This window comes from Triticum urartu, chromosome 2A (assembly GCF_056163025.1).
Source record: "Triticum urartu cultivar PI428250 chromosome 2A, HENAU_Tu73, whole genome shotgun sequence".
Lineage (NCBI taxonomy): Eukaryota > Viridiplantae > Streptophyta > Magnoliopsida > Poales > Poaceae > Triticum > Triticum urartu.
Window position 1 is genome coordinate 71,678,828 of NC_141874.1, and position 27,716 is coordinate 71,706,543.

The 27,716-nt window shown below is 45.2% G+C and overlaps 4 protein-coding genes across 6 annotated transcripts; 1 reads left to right on the plus strand and 3 right to left on the minus strand.

The window, feature by feature from the left end:
• Positions 1–11,347: 11,347 nt before the first annotated feature.
• On the plus strand, positions 11,348–15,750 carry LOC125535725 (serine/arginine-rich-splicing factor SR34). Of its 3 annotated transcripts, XR_007294792.2 has the most exons (15): positions 11,348–11,506; positions 11,981–12,087; positions 12,370–12,435; positions 12,524–12,598; positions 12,666–12,768; positions 12,854–12,900; positions 13,010–13,067; positions 13,517–13,566; positions 13,740–13,796; positions 13,884–13,969; positions 14,043–14,141; positions 14,637–14,728; positions 14,816–15,199; positions 15,267–15,341; positions 15,429–15,750. XR_007294792.2 is itself a non-coding variant. In XM_048698789.2 (14 exons), exons 2-14 carry the CDS (start codon positions 12,001–12,003, stop codon positions 15,441–15,443), a joined length of 855 nt encoding a protein of 284 aa, XP_048554746.2. In that variant the 5' UTR covers positions 11,348–11,506; positions 11,981–12,000; the 3' UTR covers positions 15,444–15,750. The 3 variants fall into 3 exon arrangements, 2 of the variants coding, with proteins under 2 accessions (XP_048554746.2, XP_087399296.1); XM_048698789.2 differs by lacking the exon at positions 14,637–14,728 and having other exon boundaries at positions 15,163–15,199; XM_087543170.1 differs by lacking the exons at positions 14,637–14,728; positions 14,816–15,199; positions 15,267–15,341; positions 15,429–15,750 and having other exon boundaries at positions 14,043–14,145.
• On the minus strand, positions 15,678–16,734 carry LOC125535726 (uncharacterized). The gene is made up of 4 exons (XM_048698790.2): positions 16,401–16,734; positions 16,220–16,317; positions 16,021–16,139; positions 15,678–15,942 (listed from the first exon to the last, which is right to left on the minus strand). Exons 1-4 carry the CDS (start codon positions 16,717–16,719, stop codon positions 15,855–15,857), a joined length of 624 nt encoding a protein of 207 aa, XP_048554747.2. The 5' UTR covers positions 16,720–16,734; the 3' UTR covers positions 15,678–15,854.
• A 2,931-nt stretch (positions 16,735–19,665) lies between these two features.
• LOC125535724 (F-box protein At5g07610) lies at positions 19,666–22,329 on the minus strand. The gene is made up of 3 exons (XM_048698788.2): positions 22,047–22,329; positions 21,209–21,274; positions 19,666–21,116 (listed from the first exon to the last, which is right to left on the minus strand). The coding sequence occupies exon 3, from the start codon at positions 21,113–21,115 to the stop codon at positions 19,913–19,915; it is 1,203 nt and encodes a 400-aa protein (XP_048554745.1). The 5' UTR covers position 21,116; positions 21,209–21,274; positions 22,047–22,329; the 3' UTR covers positions 19,666–19,912.
• Positions 22,330–23,554: 1,225 nt separating this feature from the next.
• On the minus strand, positions 23,555–27,263 carry LOC125541012 (F-box protein At5g07610). The gene is made up of 3 exons (XM_048704514.2): positions 26,944–27,263; positions 25,555–25,620; positions 23,555–25,454 (listed from the first exon to the last, which is right to left on the minus strand). The coding sequence occupies exon 3, from the start codon at positions 25,451–25,453 to the stop codon at positions 24,251–24,253; it is 1,203 nt and encodes a 400-aa protein (XP_048560471.2). The 5' UTR covers position 25,454; positions 25,555–25,620; positions 26,944–27,263; the 3' UTR covers positions 23,555–24,250.
• Between the last annotated feature and the right edge of the window lie 453 nt (positions 27,264–27,716).

A 27,716-nucleotide genomic window follows, 5' to 3' on the forward strand; every position in this document is an offset into this window, starting at 1 on the left:
CTGTTCATCCAGCCTCCACGGGCTCCTGTTCATCTAGCCTCCACCGCGCGCTACTCCACCGGCTACTGTTCAACCACCCCTCCACCGTCTACTGTTCACCCAACCCTCCACACCATGGCGTCCTGTTCAACCACCCCTCCACGGGCACCCCTCCACCGTCTACTGTTCATCCAGCCCTCCACACCATGGGGTCCTGTTCAACCACCCCTCCACAGGCACCCCTCCACCATCTATTGTTCATCCAGCCCTCCACACCACGGGGTCCTATTCAACCAACCCTCCACCGTCTACTGCTCATCCAGCCCTCCACACCACGGGGTCCTGTTCATCCACCCCTCCACGGGCACCCCTCCATCGTCTACTGTTTATCCAGCCCTCCACCACACCACGGGGTCCTGTTCATCCAAAGGCAACGCCACTGCTCACTGTTCATCCAACCCCCCCCCCCCCCCCCGCAATGCTCACTGTTCATCCCATCGATCGGCTTTACTTAGTAGCAGTAGCGAAGGAATCGCTCGATCGGGTTCAGTTAACAGCCATCGATCGATCGCTCGGGTTCAGTAATGCGTAGCCTACAGTGCAATCGCTCGGGTTCAGTTAGAGCACAATGCCTCGCTCGGGTTCAGTTAGAGCCAACGCCTCGCACACACGCGCGTACGTGTACGAGAGAAACGCGCATCGCTCGGCCCCGACCTCCCACCGTAACCGGGAACTCCCCGAAATTTTCCTCGCCCTCGCTTCTACCACGGTTTTTTCCGTCATGGACGGCCCAAAGAATGTCATGCAGCTGCATCTCCGGCCCGCCCAGGACGAAAAGCCCATTTTCTGTCATGATTTTTTGTCATAGAAGTAGGATCCCACCACATCTATGATGATACCGGGTTTTGTCACAATTATCGACATAGAAGTGTTATATGTATGACAAAAAAATCGTTCAGCCCCAAATGTCATGGATGTGTCTTTTTTTGTAGTGTTACTACGTTCCCCAACAGATTTGTCACTCCGTGTATCAAAGAGGTATCTCTGGGCCCTCTCGGTAATGCACATCACTATGAGCCTTGCAAGCAATGTGTCTAATGAGTTAGCCACGGGATGATGCATTACGGAACGAGTAAAGAGACTTGCCGGTAACGAGATTGAACTAGGTATGATGATACCGACGATCAAATCTCGGGCAAGTAACATACCGATGACAAAGGGAACAATGTATGTTGTTATGCGGTTTGACCGATAAAGATATTCATAGAATATGTAGGAGCCAATATGAGCATCCAGGTTCCGCTATTGGTTATTGACCGGAGATGTGTCTCGTTCATGTCTACATAGTTCTCGAACCCGTAGGGTCCGCACGCTTAACATTCGATGACGATTTGTATTATGGGTTATGTGATTTGATGACCGAAGTTTGTTCGGAGTCCCGGATGAGATCACGGACATGACGAGGAGTCTCGAAATGGTTGAGGGGTGAAGATTCATATATTGGAAGGTTATATTCAGACACCGGAATGGTTTCGGGAAGTATCGAATAAGTTTCGGAGTACCGGGGGTTACCGGAACCCCCCGGGAAGTTAATGGGCCACACATGGGCCTTAGTGGAGGAGAGAGGGTTGGCCAGGGAGGTGACGCGCCCCCCTTGCCAATCCGAATTGGACAAGGGGTGGGGGCGGCGCCCCCCTTTCCCTCTCCTACTCCTCCTCTCTTTCCCTCTTTGTTATTCCGAAAAAGGAAAAAGGAGAGGGGAATCCTACTTGGACTAGGGAGTCCTAGTAGGACTCCCCACACCCCTTGGTGTGCCCCCTCTAGGGTCGGCCTCCTCTCCTCCCCCTTTATATACGTGGGAGGGGGCACCCCAAAGGCACACCAAGTCTTCTCTTAGCCGTGTGCGGTGCCCCCTCCACAGTTACACACCTCGGTCATATCATCGTAGTGCTTAGGCGAAGCCCTGTGCCTGTAACTTCATCATCACCGTTGCCACGCCATCGTGCTGACGGAACTTTCCCTTGTCCTGAACTGGATCAAGAGATCGAGGGACGTCATCGAGCTGAACGTGTGCTGAACGCGGAGGTGTCGTACGTTCGGTGCTTGGTTCGGTTGGATCGCAAAGATGTTCGACTACATCAACCGCGTTACTAAACGCTTTTGCTTTCGGTCTACGAGGGTACGTGGACACACTCTCCCCTCTCATTGCTATGCATCTCCTAGATATATCTTGCGTGATCGTAGGAATTTTTTTGAAATACTGCGTTCCCCAACATTTTTCTTGATTGTGTCCGAACGGCCTTGGAGTGACTTCAAGGTCTGGCTGGAAGGGAATGGCATCATTTGGTGATACTTGTCTTTGCTCCTTTGCCAATAATTTCCATAGCTTTGATCCTTGCCGACCATTGCTCCAGGAGAGATGGCATCCCATGCTTGAACTAAGCACACATCATGTGTCTCCGTGTAGTTTCCCGTCCTCCCCACCCTAGCATCATAGTTAGCCTCATCGATCACTTTCACGTCATTATCACCGACATTCTCTTGATCCACCTCCGGCTCGACATCAATGTGAGTCCCATAGAAATCACCAAGGGGGGCACTCAAATCCACCTCGCTCTTGGCCAACATCTCGGTATATGTGGAGGGCACACTTCGGCTACAAAATATAACAGGAAAAGCTCAAACAAGTGTTCTAGACTTCTAAAGCATAGATCATCGGAGCAAACCAAGCAAAAAAGAAGAAATTTATACCTCCTGGTTGTTCCATCAAACACGTTGCAGGCATGGCCAGCAGAGTCACCGTGAATGTGGATGTCGTGGCCGACCGGAGGCGGAGGATGAGCCCTTCCTCTTATCGTGGTTGCCTTCTTCCTTGGGCCTTCGCCCGCGCACCGGCCGGGCCGATGGAGGGGGTCTTCTTCCTCCCGCCCGCGGCCTTGACGGGTGGAACCGGAGTGGGGCCGAAAGAGGGAGGTGTCGCACCGCCTGCGCATCCTAGGGCAAGGTGGTTCCCCTTCCGCTTCCTCTTATGGTGGCTAATGAGTCCAAATTATGTGACTATTTTGTTGATATTTTTGTGCCTACTCCGTAGGCTTTGTGGGATTTTAACGCATTCACACACTTCTTTTTGTCGTTTTCCTCAGATAAAGCTTTTTGGACCAAATATTATTATATGCAAGAAATCTCAGAAAATGGTAGTGGAATCACACAATCAAAGTTATAATCACATGCCATAAAAGAGAGAAGCAAATTCGGCAAAGGAGTCATCACAGAGCCTCCAGAGCAAAAAACGGCGTTCGATACGAGTGCCTTCGCTGCAGCCCGATCAACTATATTCACCCCATGAAGACGGATCGTGGATCAGACGCACAGAGACATTAGAAACTCGTCCAAAAGCAGGAACCCTGGCCGCCGAGTAACTCGGAGGGAGGAACCGGCAAAGAGGAGGCCGATGAAGAGGCTCCAACACCACCATCCAGCTTTCTCCTATTGTAATATCAAGAACCCTAGAGGAATAACTTGTGTATTACATGTGTGATACGTTCATGTTTCCCATCTTTGACGGTATGACGTGTGTTGCCTTCATGAGTGAGTAGATCCCTTAGTTCTCGGAGACATGGATGAACCCTAGTGTGTAGTAGATCGTTGATATTAGGATTTAATATCCTCTTTGCATATTCATGTTAATGGTCTTCTTGATGTTGGGTGGAGTCGACCATCCAACATATGTCAATTTTGAACGGAAGGTCATTACTGTTGGCGAACCGGGTGGTTGGCGAGGTGGGTGACGTGACATGCTCCATCTCCGTTTTGTAGCGGATCGTTGCAGTAGGGGGTAAAACGGAGACCACTTTGGTTGCGTCCATAGGGAACTTTTTCCTCTTAATCACCGTCTGATAGCCGGAGTGGGGAAGGATGGTGGTGGCGTATGTGATACTGGGCTGCCATGTGTATGCACGTATCCGCACCGGCTCTGCCCACTAAGAGAAAGATGCAAAGTGGCTTAGGAATTCGAGGTACCATTGTGTTTAGGCACTGCTATAGATGCACACTAGAGGGGATTCCGGATTCCCCGGGAACGCTTTAATCCCATTTGTCTCAAGCCTCTCATATACAATTCTAGTTATTTACTATTGCTGAATTATTTGTTGGAATTTTGCTAGTAGGCCTTTGGCCCAAAGCCCAACTAAAATTCTGAAATTCTCTTGGCCCATTCATGCACACATGTGAGTGGAGTGAGTGAGGCTAAAGTTTAGTCCCACCCCGGAAGTTGAGAGAGAGTTGCACCTCTTTATAAGGTGAGCTCTTCTACCACTTGTATGAGCATGAGAAGAGGAGACCTACACGCGCGCTCCTCCTCCTCGCTCGCCTCGTCACGACGCGCCGCGCCGCGCCGCGGGTTGCGGGATTGAGCCGAGCCGAGGACAGAGCTATGCACGTTGTCTATATTTTTGCTGCATGGGAAAATTAATGGGTCATTAATTAATAATTAACGGACGCGTTAATTACTGAACCGTTTCCGATTCTTTTGGATCGTGACGACTCGGACGTGGGGTTTACTCCCACGACCTACCCGGCCCGCACTATATAGTCAGGCAGACGTCTACCCTAGCCGCCGCTGCTTCGTATGGTTTCTCACCACCATTCCAGATCATTGCGCCGCCAAGCAAGTCTTCTCCATCCCTCCTTCCGGCGTGCACCGCGAGAAGGGACAGCAGGCCTCCGGAACCCCGCCTCTCGTGATCCTGTACGGGAGAGGGGCGATCAGGTTTTTGGGGAGCGCACTCGCGCGACTGCTGGCAGCGACGACTTCGCGAACGACGACTTCTTCCCCGACCTCGGCAACCTCGTCCTCGACGACATGGGCGACAACGTCAACGCCGGCGGTGCTGCACCCGCTGCATCGTATGTGATTCTATCCTTCCTGTTCGAGATCGTGGTAGAATTCATGCTTCTAGTATGTGCCCTAGATGTGATATGTTCATCTGCTATGCTAGTTCGCATGATTAGTTTAATCTCTGCTGCTGTGGTCATGATTTATCTTCTGTTTATTCAGATTAAATCTCGTAGTAATTTGCTCGTATTTCCAACAATCCAAAAACCTGATTATAGGCAATTTACTCCGAGTGGTTTTGCTGCGCATCTGAAGCCGCCTGCCTTTAAGGGGGCGCAATACAAGAGGTGGCGCACGAGAGCAGTCTACTGCTTTCAGACCATGGGCTGCTATGATGCCACCAAGGGCAAGCCTGAGGGCGATCTTAATCCAGCATAGCTGGAAGCTTTTGAGAAGATCGATACCCTCTTTAAAGGCGCTCTTCTGAGTGTTCTTGATGACTCCATTATGGATTCGTATATGTCGTTTGACAACGGCAAGGACATGTGGGCTGCGCTCGAGGCCAAGTTTGGTGCCTCGGGCGCCGGCGGCGAGTTGTACGTCATGGAGCAATTCTATGACTACAAGATGACTGATGAGCGCCCTGTTGTACAGCAGGCTCATGAGATACAGTCGCTCGCAAAAGAACTTGAGTACTTCAAGTGTGTGTTGCCGGACGCATCATTGCCAAGCTTCCACCTTCATGGAACAATTTTGCTACTTCCCTGAAACACAAGAGACAGGAGTTTTCCGTTGCGGATCTCATTGGTACTCTTGATGTTGAAGAGAAGGCGAGAGCAAAGGACACACGTGCTCGAGTTGTTGAGGGAGGTTCTAGTGCCCACATGGTACAGAAGAAGAACTCCCAGCCCAACAAGTTCAAAAACAATAAGAACAAAACTCAGGGCAAAGGCAAGTTTGATACAAAGAACAAGCCATCACATTCTACCAACTTCAAGAAGAATTCTCATAAGAAGGGGAAGGGACTTTGCCATGTCTGCGGTGATCCTAATCACTGGGCTCCGAAGTGTCCTAACCGCTTTGAGGAGCGCGAACATGAGAAGAGCGGCAAGTCCACTAATGTTGTCATCGGTGATACTGATATGAAGGAATCAGGGTACGGTATTTTTCCTACCATCCTTTCAGTATTTCAATCCCCTGATTGGTTAATTGACACCGGTGCCAATGTACATGTTTGTGCTGACGCCTCCATGTTTTCTTCTTACCAGGCAACAGGGACTTCACCCGTGCTGATGGGGAACGGGTCACATGCCATCATTCGAGGTGTTGGTACGGTCGATTTTAAGTTTACTTCAGGGAAGACTGTGTGTCTGAAGAACGTTCATCATGTGCCGCCCATCAATAAAAATCTCGTTAGCGGTTCCCGCTTATGTCGAGATGGTTTTAAGTTGGTTTTCGAATCCAATAAAGTTGTAATTTCTAAGTGTGGACAATTTGTTGGAAAAGGCTATGAGTGCGGAGGCTTGTTCCACCTATCTTTGTCAGATATTTGCACTAAAGTTATTAATAATGTTTGCCACAATAATGAGTCTGATATTTGGCATTCACGACTCTGTCATATTAACTTTGGTTGCATGACGCGGTTAGCCAATATGAATTTAATTCTGAAAATCTCTACTGTCAAAGGCTCCAAGTTCCAAGTATGTGTGCAAGCTAAGCAACCTCGCAAGTCCCATAAGACTGCAGAGGCAAGAGACTTGGCGCCACTTGAGCTTATACATTCTGATCTTTGTGAGATGAATGGCGTGTTGACAAAAGGTGGAAAGAGATACTTCATGACGTTGATTGATGACTCCACTAGATATTGTTATGTGTATCTTCTGAAATCAAAAGATGAGGCTTTGACTTTCTTTAAAAACTATAAAGCTGAGGCAGAGAACCAACTTGATTGAAAAATTAAACGGCTTAGGTCCGATCGTGATGGAGAGTATTTTTCCAATGAATTTGATCTGTTTTGTGCGGAACATGGTATAATCCATGAGAGGACGCCTCCCTACTCACCCCAGTCAAATGGGGTAGCCGAAAGAAAGAACCGAACTCTAACTGATATGGTTAACACCATGTTAGACACTTTGGGTCTATCCAAGGAATGGTGGGGGGAGGCGCTAATGACTGTGTGTCATGTCCTAAACCGAGTTCCCACAAAGCATAAGACCATGAGTCCATTTAAGGAATGGGAAAGGAAAAGGTTGAAACTCTCTTACCTACGTACTTGGGGTTGTTTGGCGAAAGTCAATATACCAATTCCCAAGAAGCGCAAGCTTGGACCAAAAACCGTGGATTGTGTTCTTCTGGGCTATGCTTTTCATAGCATTGGCTATAGATTTTTGATAATAAAATATGAGGTATCCGACATGCATGTTGGTACGATTATGGAATCAAATGATGCAACTTTCTTTGAGGACATATTTCCTATGAAGGATATGTCGAGTTCATCAAATCAGGAGATACCTACTCCATCTAGTGAGGAATTCACTGTAATTCCTGAACCCACCATTGTGATGGAACACGTTGAGAATCCTGTTGAGGGTAACAATGGAACTCCTATGAGGAGTAAGAGACAGAGGACTGCAAAGTCTTTTGGTGATGATTTCATTGTGTACCTCGTGGATGACACACCCAGGACTATTTCAGAAGCCTATGCATCTCCTGATGCTGACTACTGGAAGGAAGCTGTACGTAGCGAGATGGATTCCATCTTAGCTAACGGTACCTGGGAGATCACTGACCGTCCTTATGGGTGCAAACCTGTAGGATGTAAGTGGGTGTTCAAGAAGAAGCTTAGACCTAATGGTACGATTGAAAAGTACAAGGCACGGCTTGTGGCCAAGGGTTATACCCAGAAAGAAGGTGAAGACTTCTTTGATACTTACTCACCCGTGGCTAGACTGACCACAATTCGGGTGCTACTATCATTGGCTACCTCACATGGTCTTCTCGTTCATCAAATGGACGTTACGACGGTTTTCCTCAATGGAGAGTTGAAGGAGGAAATTTACATGGATCAGCCAGATGGTTTTGTAGTACCTGGTCAAGAAGGAAAGGTGTGCAAGTTATTAAAGTCTTTATTTGGCCTTAAACAAGCTCCTAAGGAGTGGCATGAGAAGTTCGAAAGAACATTAACTGCTGCCGGCTTTGTAGTAAATGATGGTGACAAGTGCGTGTACTATCGCTATGGTGGGGGCGAAGGATTTATTCTTTGTCTATATGTCGACGACATATTGATCTTTGGAACCAAACTTGATTTAATCAAGGAGGTTAAGGATTTCTTATCTCGCTGTTTTGAGATGAAGGATCTAGGAGTAGCTGATGTTATCTTAAACATCAAGATGTTGAGAGATGAGAATGGTGGGATCACACTGCTTCAGTCTCATTATGTGGAAAAGGTCTTGAGTCGTTTTGGGTATAGCGACTGCACGCCTTCTCCAACTCCATATGATGCTAGTGTGTTGCTTCGAAAGAATCGACGGATTGCTAGAGATCAACTGAGGTATTCTCAGATTATTGGCTCGCTTATGTATTTGGCGAGTGCCACGAGGCCTGACATCTCTTTTGCTGTGAGCAAGCTGAGTCGGTTTGTGTCAAAACCGGGAGATGATCATTGGCATGCGCTTGAGAGAGTTATGCGCTATTTGAAAGGCACCGCGAGCTATGGGATTCACTACACCGGGTATCCAAGGGTATTGGAGGGTTATAGTGACTCAAACTGGATATCTGATGCTGATGAGATTAAGGCCACAAGTGGTTATGTTTTTACACTTGCTGGTGGCGCTGTTTTCTGGAAGTCTTGCAAGCAGACCATCTTAACGAGGTCAACTATGGAAGCAGAACTCACAGCATTAGACACTGCCACTGTTGAAGCAGAGTGGCTTCGTGAACTCTTGATGGACTTACATATGGTTGAAAAACCAATACCCTCTATCCTGATGAACTGTGATAATCAAACTATGATCGTCAAGATAAACAGTTCTAAGGACAATATGAAGTCCTCAAGGCATGTGAAGAGGAGACTAAAATCTGTCAGAAAATTGAGGAACTCCGGAGTTATTATGTTGGATTATATCCAAACGTCGGAAAACTTGGCAGATCCCTTCACAAAAGGTCTATCACGTAATGTGATAGATAATGCATCGTTGGAGATGGGTTTGAGACCCACCGCATGAGTTGTCCATAGTGGTAAACCACTCTATGTGATCGGAGATCCCGTGAAGTAGAAGTGGGAGACAAGCTGTTGGTCAGATGGGAGGAGAGTATCCCTATATTAATTATCCCACTCCGTGAAGATGCAATACTCTCCTGATCTGCATGGCAGATTGATACTTATCTTAATGTGTTCTAAGTGGCTTATTCGGGTAAGCAGAGATGTTGTCCTGCAGAACATCTTCTGAGGAACACACCTATATGAATTTGACTATTAACGTCGCTGTCTATGAGAATTGGGTGTTCTCTAATAAATTCATGAAAGGCCCTGGAGTATGACGTATACGCTCCACCCGCGGGGAAGCCTTGCGGCAGCCCAGTATCGGTCAAGAATTTGTGTGAAACTAGTTTCACAGAAAACTTGTAGTTCAAGGCATAGTCCACTATTCAAGTTGTGATCTAGTGTAGCATAAATTTCTAAGTGGAAGTTCAACTTCACAGTCTCCACTAAGCACCGATATATAAAACAATGTTTTGGAACTAAATGATGAGATGTGCCAATGAGACTTTGTGGGGGATTGTTGGAATTTTGCTAGTAGGCCTTTGGCCCAAAGCCCAACTAAAATTCTGAAATTCTCTTGGCCCATTCATGCACACATGTGAGTGGAGTGAGTGAGGCTAAAGTTTAGTCCCACCCCGGAAGTTGAGAGAGAGTTGCACCTCTTTATAAGGTGAGCTCTTCTACCACTTGTATGAGCATGAGAAGAGGAGACCTACACGCGCGCTCCTCCTCCTCGCCACGCCACGCCTCGTCGCGACGCGACGCGCCGCGCCGCGGCGCGGGTTGCGGGATTGAGCCGAGCCGAGGACAGAGCTATGCACGTTGTCTATATTTTTGCTGCATGGGAAAATTAATGAGTCATTAATTAATAATTAACGGACGCGTTAATTACTGAACCGTTTCCGATTCTTTTGGATCGTGACGACTCGGACGTGGGGTTTACTCCCACGACCTACCCGGCCCGCACTATATAGTCAGGCAGACGTCTACCCTAGCTGTCGCTGCTTCGTATGGTTTCTCACCACTGTTCCAGATCATTGCGCCGCCAAGCAAGTCTTCTCCATCCCTCCTTCCGGCGTGCACCGCGAGAAGGGACAGCAAGCCTCCGGAACCCCGCCTCTCGTGATCCTGTACGGGAGAGGGGCGATCAGGTTTTTGGGGAGCGCACTCGCGCAACTGCTGGCAGCGACGACTTCGCGAACGACGACTTCTTCCCCGACCTCGGCAACCTCGTCCTCGACGACATGGGCGACAACGTCAACGCCGGCGGTGCTGCACCTGCTGCATCATATGTGATTCTATCCTTCCTGTTCGAGATCGTGGTAGAATTCACGCTTCTAGTATGTGCTCTAGATGTGATATGTTCATCTGCTATGCTAGTTTGCATGATTAGTTTAATCTCTGCTGCTGTGGTCATGATTTATCTTCTGTTTATTCGGATTAAATCTCGTAGTAATTTGCTCATATTTCCAACATTATTTATCTTTACACTTGCAACATCATTTTCATCACTTTACCACTGCTTTGGATCACTAAAATTTATAGGCACTTTATTTGAACCTTTCAAAGGACGAAAGATTGATTCCTGTGCTCCTTGTGGAATCGATACTGTTACTTCGAAAAAGCTACAACCAAACCCTATGCACTTGCAAGACATCAAACTTTTTCTGGCGCTGTTGCCGGGGAGCTGAGCGCTTTTGATCTTTGTCTTGAGTTTGGTTTGAATTTCGTGTACTAAGTTGTTTGCAGATCCAGAGTTATCATGGCTCAAACTTTTTCTGGCGCTGTTGCCGGGGAGCTGAGCGCTTTTGATCTTTGTCTTGAGTTTGGTTTGAATTTCGTGTACTAAGTTGTTTGCAGATCCAGAGTTATCATGGCTCAAACTTTTTCTGGCGCTGTTGCCGGGGAGCTGAGCGCTTTTGATCTTTGTCTTGAATTTGGTTTGAATTTTGTGTACTAAGTTGTTTGCAGATCCAGAGTTATCATGGCTGAGTTCGGCCACAACTATCAGCTATATCGACCATGCGTCTTACGGGACCACCTATGCGAGAAATTTTCGCACCATCATGACCCAATCCAACCTCTCATATGTAGTTCTTGCGTTGGTAGTTCTTTTTTTTAGGGATGCCCTTTGGAAGAAGCTTGGAAGAGAATGTGAGATTCTCGTTGCGAGTAGCCCGTTGGGCCCAATCGTGAACAACTCCGAGCTCGACTAGACTCCGGCCCGCGCCCGTTACGCCTTACGCCGGACCCACATCAGCGGGACCCACATGCATAGAGACGCGGACCGACCAAACCCGCACGCCGCTTGTTCTATAGCTCGGCCGCTCGGCAGGTCAAGCCGCCCGCCCGTAAACCCTATCTTCTCCTGTTCCCCTTCGCCCCCGGCCGGCGACGACGCCGCGCGCGCAGCGAACCCAGCCCCTCCTCCGGTACGCTCCCCTCCCCCCCGCCCCCTCCGTCAACTCCCCACGCCGATTGGCCCGCTCCTCTGCTGAATTCGTCGGCGGTTTGTACTCGGGGGCGTGCTCTGTTCGTCTAGGGTTTGGTGCGGGCGCGCGGATCTGCAGCCGCGCCTCCGCCCCCTCGCGGTTTTGATTTCCTCTGGAGAATCTCGGTGTTCTAGGGTTTGTGGGCGCGAGTGTGGCAGGACGGCGGGGATCTCTCGCGCCTTGAACGCCCCTTCTTGGGGATTGAAATCGTAGGCTGTTTTTGTCGGGAAATCTAGTTTTGTTCGTGCTTTTACCGGCCTGAAGTAGGCCATCAATTTCTCAGTGTGCTTGTTCGCCGTGTAAATTTGTTTGTAGTTGTGTTCGCTGTTTTGTTTGCTGTATCTGAATTCAGATATTCCTGTCAGTCTTCTTTCTAGTAGTAATAACTGTGCTGTGCTCTTCTGGGCGTGATAGGTTGCAGTAAGCAAGGAAGGATGAGTAGGCGCTGGAGCCGGACCATTTACGTTGGGAACCTCCCAGGGGATATCAGGGAGCGGGAGGTGGAGGATCTCTTCTACAAGGTTGGTATTCCCACTTCCATTACTATATGTATATATCGAAGGTGATGAAACAGTGACAGATGTATTTAGTGTATTTTTCCTGGAACATAGGAATATTGTTTAGTTTTGCTGTAATAGTACTTCAGTTAATTCCCGTCTTTTAATTTGAGTGGTATAAGATAGCATTATGGTTGTGCCACTCACTATTAAGAAAATAATGCGCAGTTACTAATTTGATCTGCTGATTGGAGTTTTATACTTGGATTCTGTGTGAAGATCTGATGTTAAAAATATTTCTTGCAGTATGGACGGATAGTTGAAATTGACTTGAAGGTCCCCCCAAGGCCTCCTGGCTTTGCTTTTGTTGAGGTAACTTGTCGAATATGTTTTATATTTGCTTCTTGGTTGATTACTGTTAGATTTGTTGGAGGTCACGAAAGCTACTTTTTGTGTGTAGTTTGAAGATCCCCGTGATGCTGAAGATGCGATTCATGGCCGAGATGGCTACAACTTTGATGGGAATCGGCTTAGGGTAGGTGCAATGTTTTCTTTGTAGTTTGCTCTTCTCAGTTCACATTTCTAATCCTTACTATGCACAGGTTGAACTTGCACATGGCGGGAGGGCCAACTCTTCATCCCTTCCGAACAGCTATGGTGGTGGGGGACGCCGTGGTGGTGTCTCTAGGCATACGGAGTATCGTGGTACGCAAAATATATATCTAAACATAATATTGATTGCTCATATTCTTTGTCTATAAACTGAACTCGTGTGCCTGCCATTTGACAGTTCTGGTTACTGGACTACCTTCTTCTGCATCATGGCAAGATCTAAAGGTCTGTAGAAAGAGTACAATATCATATATTCTGTCAACTTTTCTGTTCTTTTTCGCCTTATCATGTTTTCACTCTTCATTCTCTGAAGCTTCATGAATGTTTTTATCAGGACCATATGAGAAAGGCTGGTGATGTTTGTTTCTCTGAGGTGTACCGTGAGGGTGGTGGTGAGTTAGTTTGGGTCCCTGCTGCAGTTCTCTTCTTCCATCATAGCATTATTAGAGAAATCACTTCACTAACTTTATTTCCTGATCTATATTTAATTGTAGTTCTGCTATTAATTTTTTTTGTAAATGCTGATATACTGATGTCTTTATCCAGATCATGTTACAAAGATTTAAAATGTATTCATTACACTGGATACTCTAGCATTTTAGGCTCATGCTGTGCACTATGCCTTTAATATGCCCAGCATGCACATTGTTGAGCTTAGTACAAAAGATGACTCATTGTTAGAACATTTAATCTAGCCTTTTTGTGTTGTCAATTGCACTGACAATTTTTTCTACACTGTTTCTATTAAATTAATAAGCTGCTGTAACAATGGTTCTTTCTGTAAAGTCATGTATGCTATGTTGCTGCTACTTTTTTTGACCTACATCATTGTTTGCTATAGGTACTATTGGAATTGTTGATTATACAAACTATGATGATATGAAGTATGCTGTAAGTTCTGCTTCTCCTTTTCGGTGTCACTTCTGGTGCCTTGCTAATTTTCATTACATGGAATGCTTATTTTTCGTCACACCTATATAATCTAGTTGAACATATGGTTTTTGAGCTGTCTTTACTTTTTCATAAAGGTGGAGAAATAATTTTCTGGAATTAACCTTTTGCAGATAAGGAAGCTTGATGATACTGAATTTAAAAATGCCTTCTCTCGAGCGCCTATAAGGGTACACCGAGACGTCTATTTGTAGTTCAGTTTTGGGCATTGACTTGTTTTGAAATTAACAAATGGACCACCTTGTTGTTTTCTGAAGGTGAAGGAGTATGCTGGAAAAAGCAGCCGCTCCTATTCACGCAGCCGTAGCAGAAGCTTAAGTGGCAGCTACAGCAGGAGTCCAAGGTCAGTCTTTGATTAATTCTGTTGGTCCTGTATAATGTAACTGACCACTGACCAAATTTGGATATGCTTTCAGTCCAAAGAAAAAACCATCACGCCGTTCAGCGTCAAGATCTCGGTCGAGATCAGTTTCTTCCCATTCAAGGTCACCGTCAAAGGAATGCTCTCCATCAAGGTAACTGAGCTCCTATGGCCTGCGTACCTCCTCCTACCCCAAGAAAAAGAAAAAGAAAGATGGAACAAGTAGACGTCACTGCAATTATTTTTATAATCAAATGTTGCTTGATTTGTTGGCACATCTATTACAAAAGAAGTATGTTCTGGTTGAAACTTGAAATAATAGTCTGGAAAATCCTAAATATTGTTTCTCATTGATGCAATCTTTATCAACAAAAGATGCATCAAATCTGACATTCTAAATGTCCATGTTGCCAGGTGGCAATACACCATAACCCTCTTGCATTGGCATATTGGGTTTATGTATGATATTCTGGTTAAACCTGCTGATTTTTCCTAGTGTTAAATGGAAAACTAGTGGCATAATTATTATCTATCTGGTTGCTTGGAAACTTTCACAAGTTTTATCACGCTCTGGTGTCACATGTTTCTTGTCTAACTGAACTGGCTAGTGTCCGGTGTTTCTTAAAGCCTCGAATCATTTCTTCCTTAGATGAGGGATTGTGCGGCGATCTAGGGATTGCGTATTAGGAAATTGAGGATGGGGATTTGGTCAGTTTGCACCAGCTCCATTGGTTGACCGAGGTATGGTAATAAACTGGGAATTGAACTGGAAGCTAAAAATCATCTATTGTTTTTCTTTACCTAATGGACTGTAACTGATTACATCAGAGCTTGGGCATAGAGGTTTGGAACTCTGGAAGTAGAGCATTAAGGATTGACGGTTTGGACTATGACGGCACAATGGTATTTGCTCAGATTTGAGTACGCGAGGACTGGCTCCTTCACAGGCTTCAAATTGGAGGGCTGTTCTAGCGTATATGCCGTAACATTGACACAAAACACTTTCAGTACTGCATGTTTTTTGACACAAGGAACTGATTGCTTTTAATTTCTGTGAACCCATTTTACTTGCATTTGGCGATTGGAATGCCGGGGAGGATGGAGGTTCTTGGAAGCAAGCTATTAAAGCCCCATTCTGGATATTGATTTCTCTTGTTTTCTGGAACTTTTTGCAGATCACCAGCTAAATCCCGATCCCCTGTCGCTGCATCTGTAAGTATTCTCAATCGTACTTTCGCAATATCTGTTTATGAAACTTACCTTAGTTGTTTTTGCTCAGCCCGTCGTCAATGGTGAAGCAGTAAGCCCCAAGAGGGATCCAAGCAAGAGCCCATCACGTTCCCGGTCTCCTGATGTAATATAACTCTTGTACTTGTGTTCACTTATTGTCGATTGGGAAGTGTTTGTTGCTCTTATACTAAGTATCCAATTGCATTTTCAGGCCAAATCAGAGTAAAACTGATGCGAGGTTAGGGGCGGTGAGAGGCGGAGCCATGGTCTTCAAATTCTTCATATTTTGTCTTCGCCGACTTCTGCATCCGCTGTTATAGTACTATCTCTGTGTTCGGTTATTCTAGGTTCCTTGATGTTTCTGTAAAAACTTGTTTGGATGGATTCTTGAGATTTATGTACTCTTTTCATTGTCAGCATTTTTACTTGGATTATTATCTATGGTCGTTGACTCGGAAGGTATTTGAATACAGTAACATTGCCGTTTGTAATGCTGAAAATACAACCTGGATTTGAGGTATTGGTTCAGTTTTCGCGACACTGTTTACATAGTACTATTTGTTTGACATCACTTGCACGCACACAAAACTACGGATTTTACAAGAGATACAACAGGATCGGCGCCACAATGACGCGATCATTTCTTGGTCTTGGGCTGCTTGACTATCATGACGGAGCAGTGCGCATGGTGGGCGCAGTAGTCGCTCACGCTCCCGAGAAATGCCCTGCAAGAAGCGTTCATGTTCAGATAAAACCCATGGCTATTAGCCAGCAGCATGCGGAACAGATCATCAGTTAATTACCTCTTGATTGCACCGTAGCCATGGCTGCCGACGACGAGCAGATCGGCGTGGTGCTTGTCGACGGCGGCGCAGAGCACGTACCTCGCCTCTCCTTCCATCACCTCTATCAGACCATGCACCTGCGATTTGGCATGAGCAGTACACTTTGAGCAAATGTCTCCGATCGAGCAATGCGGTGAACGGTGGTCGTGGCTGTTACCGAGTTGGCGACGCAGAGGCGTCGCGCCCTGTCAACGACGTCCTCGGCCCTCTTCCGCAGGTCCGCATCCACCACCCTCACCACGTCCCCGGCGGCGGCTGAAAATTCCGAAGCAGAGAGACGGAATCAAGCCATGTTGTTCCCCTTAAAAAAGGCTACAAAATGGGTCTATGGCCGGCACCAGGGCTGCCGAAGGTGACGACGGAGGACGCGGGCGGCTTGGCGTGGACGACGACGAGCTCGGCCGCCACGCCGGCCGTCGCCGCGTGCCGCACGGCCCACTCGAGCGCGCGGTAGCTGTGGTCGCTGTCGTCCACGGCCACCAGCACCACCGTCTTCTTCCTACTGCCATCCTCCGCCGCAGGCGCAGTCTTGGTTTCCGCCATCGCAAGGAAACTATTGCTTTTGGTTGGCAGGTTTGCTGTGTGTGATCTGATGAGCAGCGCCATCGAGGGGCGTACATATAGGGCCACGGCCAAAAACCGGAATGGATGGGTCATGGACAGTGGATACTGGTGGCGGCAGCCGGCAGGGTGCCCCGGTTTTCGTTTCGTTTGGCTGTTGGTTTTAGCTCCAGCTTTGCAACTTCCGTCCTGCGGCTGCTGGATAGCGACCCGCTAATAGTACAGCCACTCAGCCAACCAGTGCGTGCTGACTGCGACCGTTAGTTTTTCAGTTTCTGCTCCCGGAACCTGTGATTAGACATAGTAGGCGTAGTAAGATACTTACTGGTCAACACACACACGCTTTACTTTTAAGTTGTACACGGAAGAAGATTACATAGTCTCGTATAGCGCGGAAGTGCTATTTTGATCCCGAGCTCACCTGCCCCCGCCTCTTTTTTCAGCAACACCGCTTCCGATTATTGCAGTGGTCGGTAATAAGTAATAACACGGTCGCAGAAACGAAGTTTACAAGCAGCAGCATACATTGTCCATAATATAAGACGTTTTTTGGCACTACACTTGCGTGCATTGTCCTCGAGTCCTCATGTACTTGGGGGCATCGACCTCGAGTTCTCATGTCTCTTGGCAACACAGCATCATGGGTCACAAGTCACAACACCCAATAGGTGTGTGTGGGGCACCTTTTTGAAAAGAGAAAAAAAAAACAGTTTTGCAGTGGAAAAGCCATGCAGCATTTCGAAAGGACTTCCTTTTCGGGCTTGCGCGGAATTTAAATGGATCCATATATTGATATTCATCTCTACTACTATAGTGTAGCAGTTTTGAATTTGGATTTACCACTTCCCTCCCAGCTTCCCACCAAAACGCTTTTGAGGTGCTTGGAGCCGTTGATTTCCCACATTACGTTGACATCTACCGTTCATCAATCGTCAGCGCTATGTATCCAACGGCTAGCATGTGCCGGATTCGCCTCTCCTGCCGTGAGTCGCAGGTCCACACTAACCCAGCTGCGGGAACCACCTAGAAGCTATACAATATTTCCCTTATGCCTCATTCGGTTTGGAGGATTTTTATAGGAAAAAAATGGGAACAAGGATTCCAGAGGAAAAATTCCTATATATGCATTCGGTTTGTAGGAAATGCGTAAAGGAATTTTGTAAGAATACTATTCATTTCCTATGTTTTTGGAGGAAACTACACATCCACTCAAAGATCATTTTGCGTGTAGGAACGAGGCAAGTCAATTCCTTAGGGTGGCAAGTGACATCCTATCAAATTCCTATACTACTCCAAATTCCTACGTTTAGATTTCCTCCAAACCGAATGAGCCCTAGAAGGCTGTTCTAAAAACTTACCCATCTGCGGTCTGGCCGGTCCCAATGGATGGATTTTTTTAGCTTGACCGAGCCGGTAACTGTCTTGTCACATCACTAGGTGCACTACGATTTTGATGTCAAAAAAAGGAGTACTACGATTCAACCGTCGTAGAAAAAAGGGTATGCGGGCAATTAATCTAGCTAGCGTGTATAGGTCATATTTTTCTAAGCAAAGAGAGAGATTTCTACCAATCCATATACATAGAAGAAACTAAATAGATGCTTCACATTATTATAATATGTTCACCATCTCATACTTCCTCCGCTCCTAAATATAAGTCTTTTTTAGATAATCCAATAAAAACTACATACGGATGTATATAGACATATTTTAAAGTGTACAATCACTCATTTTGCTCCGTATGTAGTCCACATTGAAATCTATAAAAATACTTATATTTAGGAACTAATGAAGTATTTTAGATGGTAAAGGTTTTATTAAGGAAGGCTAAAGCTTTGCATTTTCATTAAATGAGCAAGGAGTAAAGAGCACGCACAAGGTCGTATTCAAAAAGGAGCAAACAGATTACTCTCCAGGAAATTCGCAAAAAAAACTACTCTCCAGGAATGATTTCCCCTAAGTGTTTCACCCCGGTGATATACCACAACCTAGCCTCTCTCTTGATATTGCCAAATACAGACGTAGGCAAAGATGCAAAATTGCGAAAAACTCAAGCATTCCTCATTCAAAATCTCCCATGACAAGCGCTTAAGAAGATAAGCCATGGCATCGTTTGGTTGCTCATTTGACTCGACTGCTTTGGTCCACCAAAGGTGGGTGGAGTTGAATGATGCTAATTTTGGGGGTCGAGGTTCTTTTTTCCAAGCCAATCTTTAATCATGCACCAAATTCTTTGTGTATATTTGGATTGGAGTAGGATGTGTCCCAAGGTCTCCATGTGACATTTGCAAAGATGAAAAAAGCTACAATTAGGCTATCCTCTTTTTTACAATTTATCATTTGCCAAGCAAAAAATTGCACTTCGAAGGTGCCCAAGCTTTCCAAACTGTGAGCTTGATCAAAGACGAAGGCAAAACAAGAAAATGGGCATTGGAAGCTGAGACAGTGGAGTAGCAAGCATTGGAGGTGAGCTTCCAAATGCGAACATATAAAACTCTCCAATGTGCTCCATGGATAATCCATCAGTCAAGTGCATGCTTTACAGGTTAGCGTGCAAAGCACGTGCAACTTACTAGTACAACACTAAAACAACAGCTATGGTATCGCTTCTCAGTGTTAATAGCTGTGCACATTTCTCGTCAGATGTTCGTCTTGTTTAAAGTTGTTTCAGCTATGCACGCAAAAGTTATTGCTATGCATGCGTCAGCACGCATTAGCACGGCAAACATGCAGGCGTACATGTCAAACATAAAAACCTCAGGAACTACTAGTCCCACAAAATTTCTACAGAATTCATGTGATTTTTTAAAAAACGGAGGCATACGCTGCTGGCCTTACAAGGACACCATTAAGGTCAGGCAAAAACTCGCAAAGGTAACGCAGCTTCAAGTTGTCTCTGCCAAGATTGACATAAGTAGCGGTCAACATATATGGGAAATATGGACATGGCAATTGCGTCCAGGATTCACGTATAAGAAGCACATTCCATAAAGGCATCACACCGTCTCCCATAAAAACTTGGTAAATAATCAGGCCAGTCCAAAACAAGCAAACTTGGTAAATAATCTCAATCAAGTTATATTACAGGGTCTTAATGACTGAAAGCATTTCATAGACATATCAAGACTAAATCAAAGCAAAAGCAAAAACTGCAGAGGGAACAAGAAAAGTTATTAGAGAGCTATACCAAAGCTGTAGCCCTATGGTTTTGTTGTGATAACTGAAGGCCCAACACTTGTAAAAGACTCCATATCATTGTCGGTAACAACTGTCAGCCTCCACCCTGGAGTCATGCTTCCACTCTTGGTTTGCCAATGCGCAAGAAAGATGGAACATAGGGAAGATATGGAGGAAATGTGTCATACAAGTGATATTTTAGACTGCAGATAACACAAACTTTACCACGGTCCATGTCATATGACAGTAGCACATCCTTGCACCTCCAAACAAAGAATATCAAATTGCATTCAGGATGAATTGCGACCAAAGCATAGTCCCTTTGCAACAAGAGATCAGCATAGTCCCGTTGTAACATGTGATCCTTCTCCCCAAAAAGCTTCCCAAAAAGTTGTGAAGTGCTGATGCTGTACTTGAAGATCCATTCATTACCATTATAGTCCTCAAGAATCCAGACTGATAATTTGGAGCTATCATTGTCTCTCATATTTATAAAATACAATCGCCCTTGAGATTGACCAATAAAAGCTAGAGGACCTAAACAAATGTTTCCAACACACATGGTTTCAAGCAAAGAAATGGTCCTCCATGTCTTGCCTTCCGTGTCAACTGCTAGTATCTTAAACTCACATGTGAGCAAGTGCATCATTCCATTGAAAAAGACACCTCTCATGTCAACTATCTGAATCTCATTGTCGCCCCAACCATTTTCCTTGTAACTCCAGACTCCTGTCTCTGATGAGTAGATATTAACACCTGAGATATATCCATAGTCCTCATCACCCTCTAGGATCTGGAACACATGGAAGTGGGGTGACATGGCTCCATCGAAACCCAAACGGTACGCCAATGCATCGCTTTTATGGCCAGCATCAGGCAGGACTACCCATTCCTCAGTGGCAGGATTACATACCACATAATCAGCTTCGTCTATTGGGGAGTCCTTCCAGCAGAGGCAGAAAATAAGGCCATTGCAGCAGTCCTTCGGCAAAATCTGCCTGTATCCCGTCAAGAAGGGCAACGAGGAATCAGGGAATAGCTGCTTTTGGTCCCCCGAAATACCATCAAAAGTGGGAAATCCTATCAAACCATCCTCATTGTTGTATCTGTGCTTGGGGTAGAAGAAGCCGGAGATGGTCTGGGGCAGCCTTTTGCGGTGTTGGGAGATGAGGAGGTACCAGAGCCGGGAGACACACTTGAATCGGCACACTGACTTGACAGGCAGCAGGGACAGAATCTCGATGATAAGGTCATCTGTCAGGTCAGCAGCGGAGGTTGTCCCGTTCTTGGAGCAGTTCATCTGTGTGCAAGCCATTCTGACAAGTAGAGACGGAACACTAAAATAGTCAGATCAAATATCAGTGCATGACAGAATGAAAGGAAGAGCACGGAGGAAGAACAGGCATACCAGTCTACTGAAGCAAGGAGCGGCAACGATGGAAGTGGCTATCAATGGCGGTTCTGTGGCTGACGGCTGGGAACAGTAGTTACAGTGGCTCAGATAGTTGAATTAAATGCCAAACAACAAAGAATAAATCAAACTAGTACAAGCTATTGGCAGCGGCGTGTAACAAGTTCGCTAATACTATTTGAAACTTACTGGCTGCAAACAATGCCTGAGGACAAAACGTCAAGACTTAAATACACTTTGTGAAAGCTAAATGTGAAGGCAGTCTTTTGTTTTCACCGGTTCCTTCATTCTCACCAACGACCGCCTCGAGGATGGAGCGCCAGGCACGGTGGGGTGCAAGTCGGACGCCTGAGACTGACGGACGTGCCTGAGTGAAGCTACGTCTCTTTGATCAGTTATCATTTTGAAAATAAATACTAGCTATGGTTTCCAATTTTGGTCCAATGTATCCATAAATGAGAAATTTGTTCAAGGAGGAACCCTTCCGGGAATGTAATTACGAATAAATGGTCCATTTCCAAATTAGCGCACGAAAGCAAATCGCTCCAGCGCAGCAATCAAACTAGCGCAACATGCATTAACATTGTGACATCTTTGTTCTACAACCGCTTCATTAACTACAAGTCCAAAAACGAAGTCCAACCAACTAATAACTACTAATATGGATCGCAGGGAGTATACGGTGTTGGAATTTTATTGAGTCACTTGACTTGCATTTCTGTGAATGTGACTATACATCTGTAACCTCCACACAGAACCTAAGGCTGGAGGAGTATTAGCTACAAATAAATGAGACTACGCATAGCAGTTAACCTAAATAGTTTTGATGTCGTACCTCGTAAGTCAGACGCCACCGCTCAACCTCCTGTTGTCCTGTCCTGCCGGCGAGCTTCCGGGCCGCCGCCGTTTCGCCCCGGTTCGCCGCCGCTGCCCGCCAAATCCGGGATCTACAGGATCTCAAGCCATGCTGCCGCATAGCCAATCCATGGACCGATTTAGGGATCAGGTCTCAAGATTTGAGAGAGGGCTAGAGGATTTGGGGATTAGGGTTCTTGTTCGTCCTGTCTCCTGTGTGTATGAACCTTTTAGGGGAGTGTGAACTGTGAAGGCCGTTTGTGATTTTGTGGGGAGTGCGTCACGCAAGGAGAAGACGCTCTACGGGCTTCAGCCCAAATTAGACCGGCCCGCAGAAAACTCGGCCCTAAAATCTTGTGACTGGTATAATAAAGCTTTAGCGGTTTCTCAAAAAAAAAAAAAAGCTTTAGCGAGATTGTCAAAAAGAAACTGTAGTAATTGTTGTGAAATCACTGGTCAAGGATAATCTTTGCAAATGTCATCCTCACATCTTTTTGTGATGACAAATGGTGTACTACATGTACGACACTAGTCACAACCTAGGATTTTTTTGTATATTCATTTTTCCTAAACTTTTTATCTATTAAATCCTGCACCCAAACCATGAACCATTATTATCCTTGCGTTTCTCACACTGACATCTTCAAAATTAAATCTCATGTTAATAGATTCGGACAAACCTTTTTCTGAAAAAAGCAGAAAACAAAAAAATCAGAAACTAAATTTTTTGGAAAAATGGAAATAAAAAATAAAAATCAGAAAAAACACATGATGTGCTTCACGCGAGGAAAAACACAAAAAAAGTATGGATCTTTTTTGTCGAGAAAATTTATGAAATAACAAACAAAATCTTAAAATAAAAAAAATGCATGGAGACAAAAAAATGTGCTCCCACATATGTGCCCAAAGCATGACATGTGACGGCGGTTGGCCATATCACGCGGTTCGCCCATGCGTACCCGTTGTGAACTCCTCCCAGGGGTACCGTTGGTTAGTTGACCCCATTCTTAAGAGCTCTTATTTACCACCCGCAAGCTTGGCTGATAGCAAGAGTAGGTCGGTGGCACAGTTTGCCCGTGAGCGATATAAAAAAAACTTCAGTCTTTTAGGTTGTTTCTCACCCCGCCCCCTCCCAAATGGTTGTTCTTTTTTTTAAAATTAAAATGGTTGTTATTTCTTAGGAGCTACATATTTGAAAACCTATTAATTTTAATAATATTCTTTAGAAAATTGTTCAGTATGTTTTTTATAAAAAATGTTGTATATTAAAAAAAGTTCATCATATATTAAAAAAATTCAGTAGGAAGAAATGAATATGACATGTAGTCCCACATAGTAAGTGAGAGAAGTGAGTGATCCCGGTTTAATTTCGACCACACATACAACTTCAAGGTTTAAAATAGACTTTACTCAACCCACTCCATTTCATGTGATCTTTAACGGAGGCATACACGCTCCTGGCCTTACAAGGACACCATTAAGGTCAGGCAAAAACTCCCAAAGGTAACACAACTTCAAGTTGTCCCTTCCAAGATTGATACAAGTAGCGGTCAACATATATGGGAAATACGGACATGGCAATTGCGTCCAGGATTCAGGATTCACGTACAAGCACATTTCATAAAGGCATCACACTGTCTCCCATAAACCACAAATCACATTGCGGCCTTGATGGGTTGTGGATAAATTGTAGAGAGATCCATTAATGCATATACTTTAACTCAACGCATACGTGCTACAACATCCATATGTTCCATTGTAAGTTGCCTTATTTCTATTAGCATGAGAAAGCAACAATTCATTCTTACATACGTTTAGATTTTTTCATTATTCCCTGAGGATACATCGAACTCAAGGTATTTCAATGGATAAGATATACTGGAAGAGAAATGAGCAGGCAAGAAACCAATGAGTAGCACATATAATCAGGTAACTCAAAAACAAGCAGACTTGGTAAATAATTTCAGTCAAGTCAAACTAGAGGGTCTTAATGACTGAAACTATTTCATAGATATATCAGGACTAAACCAAAGCAAAAGCAAAAACCGCAGAGAGAAAAAAGAAAAGCATTAAGAGCTATACCAAGCTGTAGCCCTATGGTTTAGTTGTGATAAACTGAAGGCGCAACACTTGTAAAAGACTCCATATCATTGTCAGTAACAACTGTCAGCCCCCACCCTGGAGTCATGCTTCCACCCTTGGTCTGCCAATGTGCGAGTAAAGTGGAACATAGGGAAGATATGGAGGAAATGTGTCGGAGAAGTGGCTTTTCAGACTGCAGATAACACAAACTTCACCACTGTCCATGCCATATGACACTAGCACATCCTTGCTCCTCCAAACAAAGAATATCAAATTGCATTCAGGATGGATTGCGATCAAAGCATAGTCCCTTTGCAACATGAGATCAGCATAGTCCTGTTGTAAGTTGAGATCCTTCTCACCAAAAAGCTCCAAAATAAGTTGTGCAATGCTGATGCTGTACTTAAAGGTCCATTCATTACCATTATAGTCCTCAAGAGTCCAGACAGATAATTTGGAGCTATCGTTGTCTGTCGTATTTATAACATACAATCGCCCTTGAGATTGACCGATAAAAGCAAGAGGACCTACAAAAAAGTTTCCCAGAATCATAGTTTCCAGCAAAGAAATGGTCCTCCATGTCTTACCCTCAGTGTCAACTGCTAGTATCTTAAACTCATAGGTGAGCAAGTGCATCATTCCATTGAAAAAGACACCTCTCATGTCAGCTATCTGAATCTCCTTGTCGCCCCAACCATTTTCCTTGTAACTCCAGGCTCCTGTCTCTGATGAGTAGATATTAACACCTGAGACATATCCATATTCAACATCACCCTCTAGGATCTGGAACACATGGAAATGGGGTGACATGGCTGCATCGGAACCCAAACGATATGCCAATGCATTGCTTTCATGGCCAGCATCAGGCAGGACTACCCATTCCTCAGTGACAGGATTGCATACCACATAATCGGCTTCGTCTATTGGGGAGTCCTTCCAGCAGAGGCAGAAAATAAGGCCATTGCAGCAGTCCTTTGGCAAAATCTGCCTGTATCCCGTCAAGAAGGCCAACGAGGAATCAGAGAATGGCTGCTCTTGGTTCCCCAAAATACCATCAAAAGTGGGAAATGCTACCAAATCACCCTCGTCGTTGAGCCTGTGCTTGGGGTAGAAGAAGCCGGAGAGGGTCGTAGGCAGCTTCTTGCGGTGTTGGGAGATGAGGCGGTACCAGAGCGAGGAGACACACTTGAATCGGCACACTGACTTGACAGGCAGCAGGGACAGAATCTCGACGATAAGGTCATCTGGAAAGTCAGCAGAGGAGGTTGCCCCGTTCTTGGAGCATTTCATCTGTGTGCAAGCCATTCTGACAAGTTGAGATGGAAAGCGGAAATAATCAGATCAAATATCAGTGCAGGACAGAATGAAAGGCCGGAAGGAAGAATATAGAGGCAGAACAGACATACCAGTCTACTGAAGCAGGGAGCACCAACAACGGAAGTGGCTGTCAACAGTGGTTCTATGGTTGGCAGCTGGGAACAATAGTTACAGTGACTCAGATAGTTGAATAAAATGCCAAACAACAAAGAATAAATCAAAATAGGACAAGCTATTGATAGCAACGTGAACAAGCTTGCTAATACTATTTGAAACTTATTGGTTGCAAACAATGATATGACCAATTATAGTTCTAGTCGTACAAATATTGACGACACACAAGCTGCTGGTCTCGACCAAGCTATTGCTGCTCCATTAGAGGTCACAGCTGGCGGTGTATATGTTCCGACAAATCTACGATTGAGCTACAAGACCGCAGATGAGCTACTGTTCTATATATGCATGTTTATGTTTTGCAGAACGGAAGGGGTATGGACCAAAGTGAGATATTTAGTACAGGAAATAAAGGAGAACAATAATAATACTTGTGGAGAGGCCAGATTCTACACGTACATATTTGGAGGCAAGCCGTACAGGTATTTTATTATTTTGCATGATTACGTGAGAGAGATAGCTGGATGGAGATATTATTATTTTGCAAACCAACTAATTAAAGCGGAGGACCTATCTGCTGCACTTATATGGTATAAATGGCAGAGGCTGGTAATCATCTACTCCTATTCCTACCACGCAGAGAAAGAAAGTGGGGATGTATTTCCATACGTGATTTGTCGAGTCTTTGTGCTGTTGGATGGGGGCCACCTGCAAGCTTGGAGATGATGTCGGTTGCTAATATATTAGGATAGAGTTGTTTAGTTGAGGTGTGGCCGAGATGCAAAAGGCTTGCACTACCTAATATAAATAAGAGTTTGGTTCGCTTTTACGTACGTGCCTTTTCTTGTCGTCTAAGTTTTTGTCAAGTCGGCTACTCTATAAAGCCAGGGTATGAGACATTGTAAGTCAGGTTATTTTAGATGAATTAGACACTATGCGTGTTCCGGCCCGCCGGCCATTATCAATTTTAGAGAATCTTGTCAAAAATCTCTACCGGTGTATGAGTTCCTGCGACATGACACGTAGGAGATCACAAGCTGAGGCTCTACGGTTCGTTCACGTTAATTATTCCTTCGGATCTAGAGGTCAGTGTGTTGTTTCGGCAGGATTTGCGAACATCTTCGTAAACATGCTACGATTACTTGCTGCCATGGAGGTTTGTTATTAGAATTTTAAAGGCTCCTTTTAAACTTTTTTGTTTTGATGAGAATCCTTGTAGAAGTTTTATCGATCACTTGACTTGCATTTCTGTGACTGCGAGTATACATCTGTAACTTCCACGCAGCTCCTAAGGCTAGAGGAAAACTACTGGAAACGAAGAAACGAGACCACCCATAGCACGCTAAATAGTTTTGATGTCATACCTAGTAATTTAGACGCCGCTCTCAACCCTCCGCTTGTCCTGTCCTGCCGGCGAGCTTCCGGGCCGCCGCCGCTTCCCCCCGTTTCGCCGCCGCTGCCCGCCAAATCCGGGATCGACAGGATCTCAAGCCATGCTGCCGCATAGTCAATCCATGGTCTGATTTAGGGATCAGATCTCCAGATTTGAGAGTGGGCTGGAGGATTTGGGGGTTAGGGTTCTTGTTCGCCCTGTGCAAAGGCCGTTTGTGCGGGGGAGTTTTTTTTTTCTTTTCAGTATACTGATATAGTGATATTTTCTTTCTTTGAGAACTACTGATATTGTGGAGCTCGATATAGTGATATGCATCGCGCCATAGCCTGCCTGTAGCGGCGATCGCTCACAGGGACCGGATAGATGGGCCAGGCCCAGCGCGAAGAAAACGCAAAACACTCCGATGCAAGGCTTTGGATCATTGGATTGGGGAATTATGGAGTCCATGCAAGAAGCATAATCTATCCAAAAAAACACAAGAAGCATATAACCCTATACATATACTAGCAAAAATGCCCGTGCGTCACAAAATATATATAAATATTGTACATGCAAATCCAACAATACATGAACTAAATGAAGCATATGGTTAGTATATTAGTATATATACATTTGAAATTGTAGTGGCTCAACACCGATCGTCTAGTATATACTAGTATTAAAACATGCAACATTTGGTTTTATCCTCGATAAGAAATACACATTGGATGTATAAATATCCTAAGAAAATTATTTAAAAGTAGT

What these genes read in the sequence shown, in the direction of transcription:
- LOC125535725 (XM_048698789.2), top strand. Translation starts at nt 12,001, where the DNA reads ATGAGTAGGCGCTGGAGCCGGACCATTTACGTTGGGAACCTCCCAGGG. An exon ending in CATCATGGCAAGATCTAAAG is followed by an intron (nt 12,901 to 13,009) that starts GTCTGTAGAAAG and finishes TGTTTTTATCAG; the next exon opens with GACCATATGAGAAAGGCTGG. An exon ending in AGCTACAGCAGGAGTCCAAG is followed by an intron (nt 13,970 to 14,042) that starts GTCAGTCTTTGA and finishes ATATGCTTTCAG; the next exon opens with TCCAAAGAAAAAACCATCAC.
- LOC125535724 (XM_048698788.2), bottom strand. Translation starts at nt 21,115, where the DNA reads ATGGCTTGCACACAGATGAACTGCTCCAAGAACGGGACAACCTCCGCT.
- LOC125541012 (XM_048704514.2), bottom strand. Translation starts at nt 25,453, where the DNA reads ATGGCTTGCACACAGATGAAATGCTCCAAGAACGGGGCAACCTCCTCT.
- LOC125535726 (XM_048698790.2), bottom strand. Translation starts at nt 16,719, where the DNA reads ATGACCCATCCATTCCGGTTTTTGGCCGTGGCCCTATATGTACGCCCC. An exon ending in GCCTCTGCGTCGCCAACTCG is followed by an intron (nt 16,140 to 16,219) that starts GTAACAGCCACG and finishes GCCAAATCGCAG; the next exon opens with GTGCATGGTCTGATAGAGGT. An exon ending in GGCTACGGTGCAATCAAGAG is followed by an intron (nt 15,943 to 16,020) that starts GTAATTAACTGA and finishes CGCTTCTTGCAG; the next exon opens with GGCATTTCTCGGGAGCGTGA.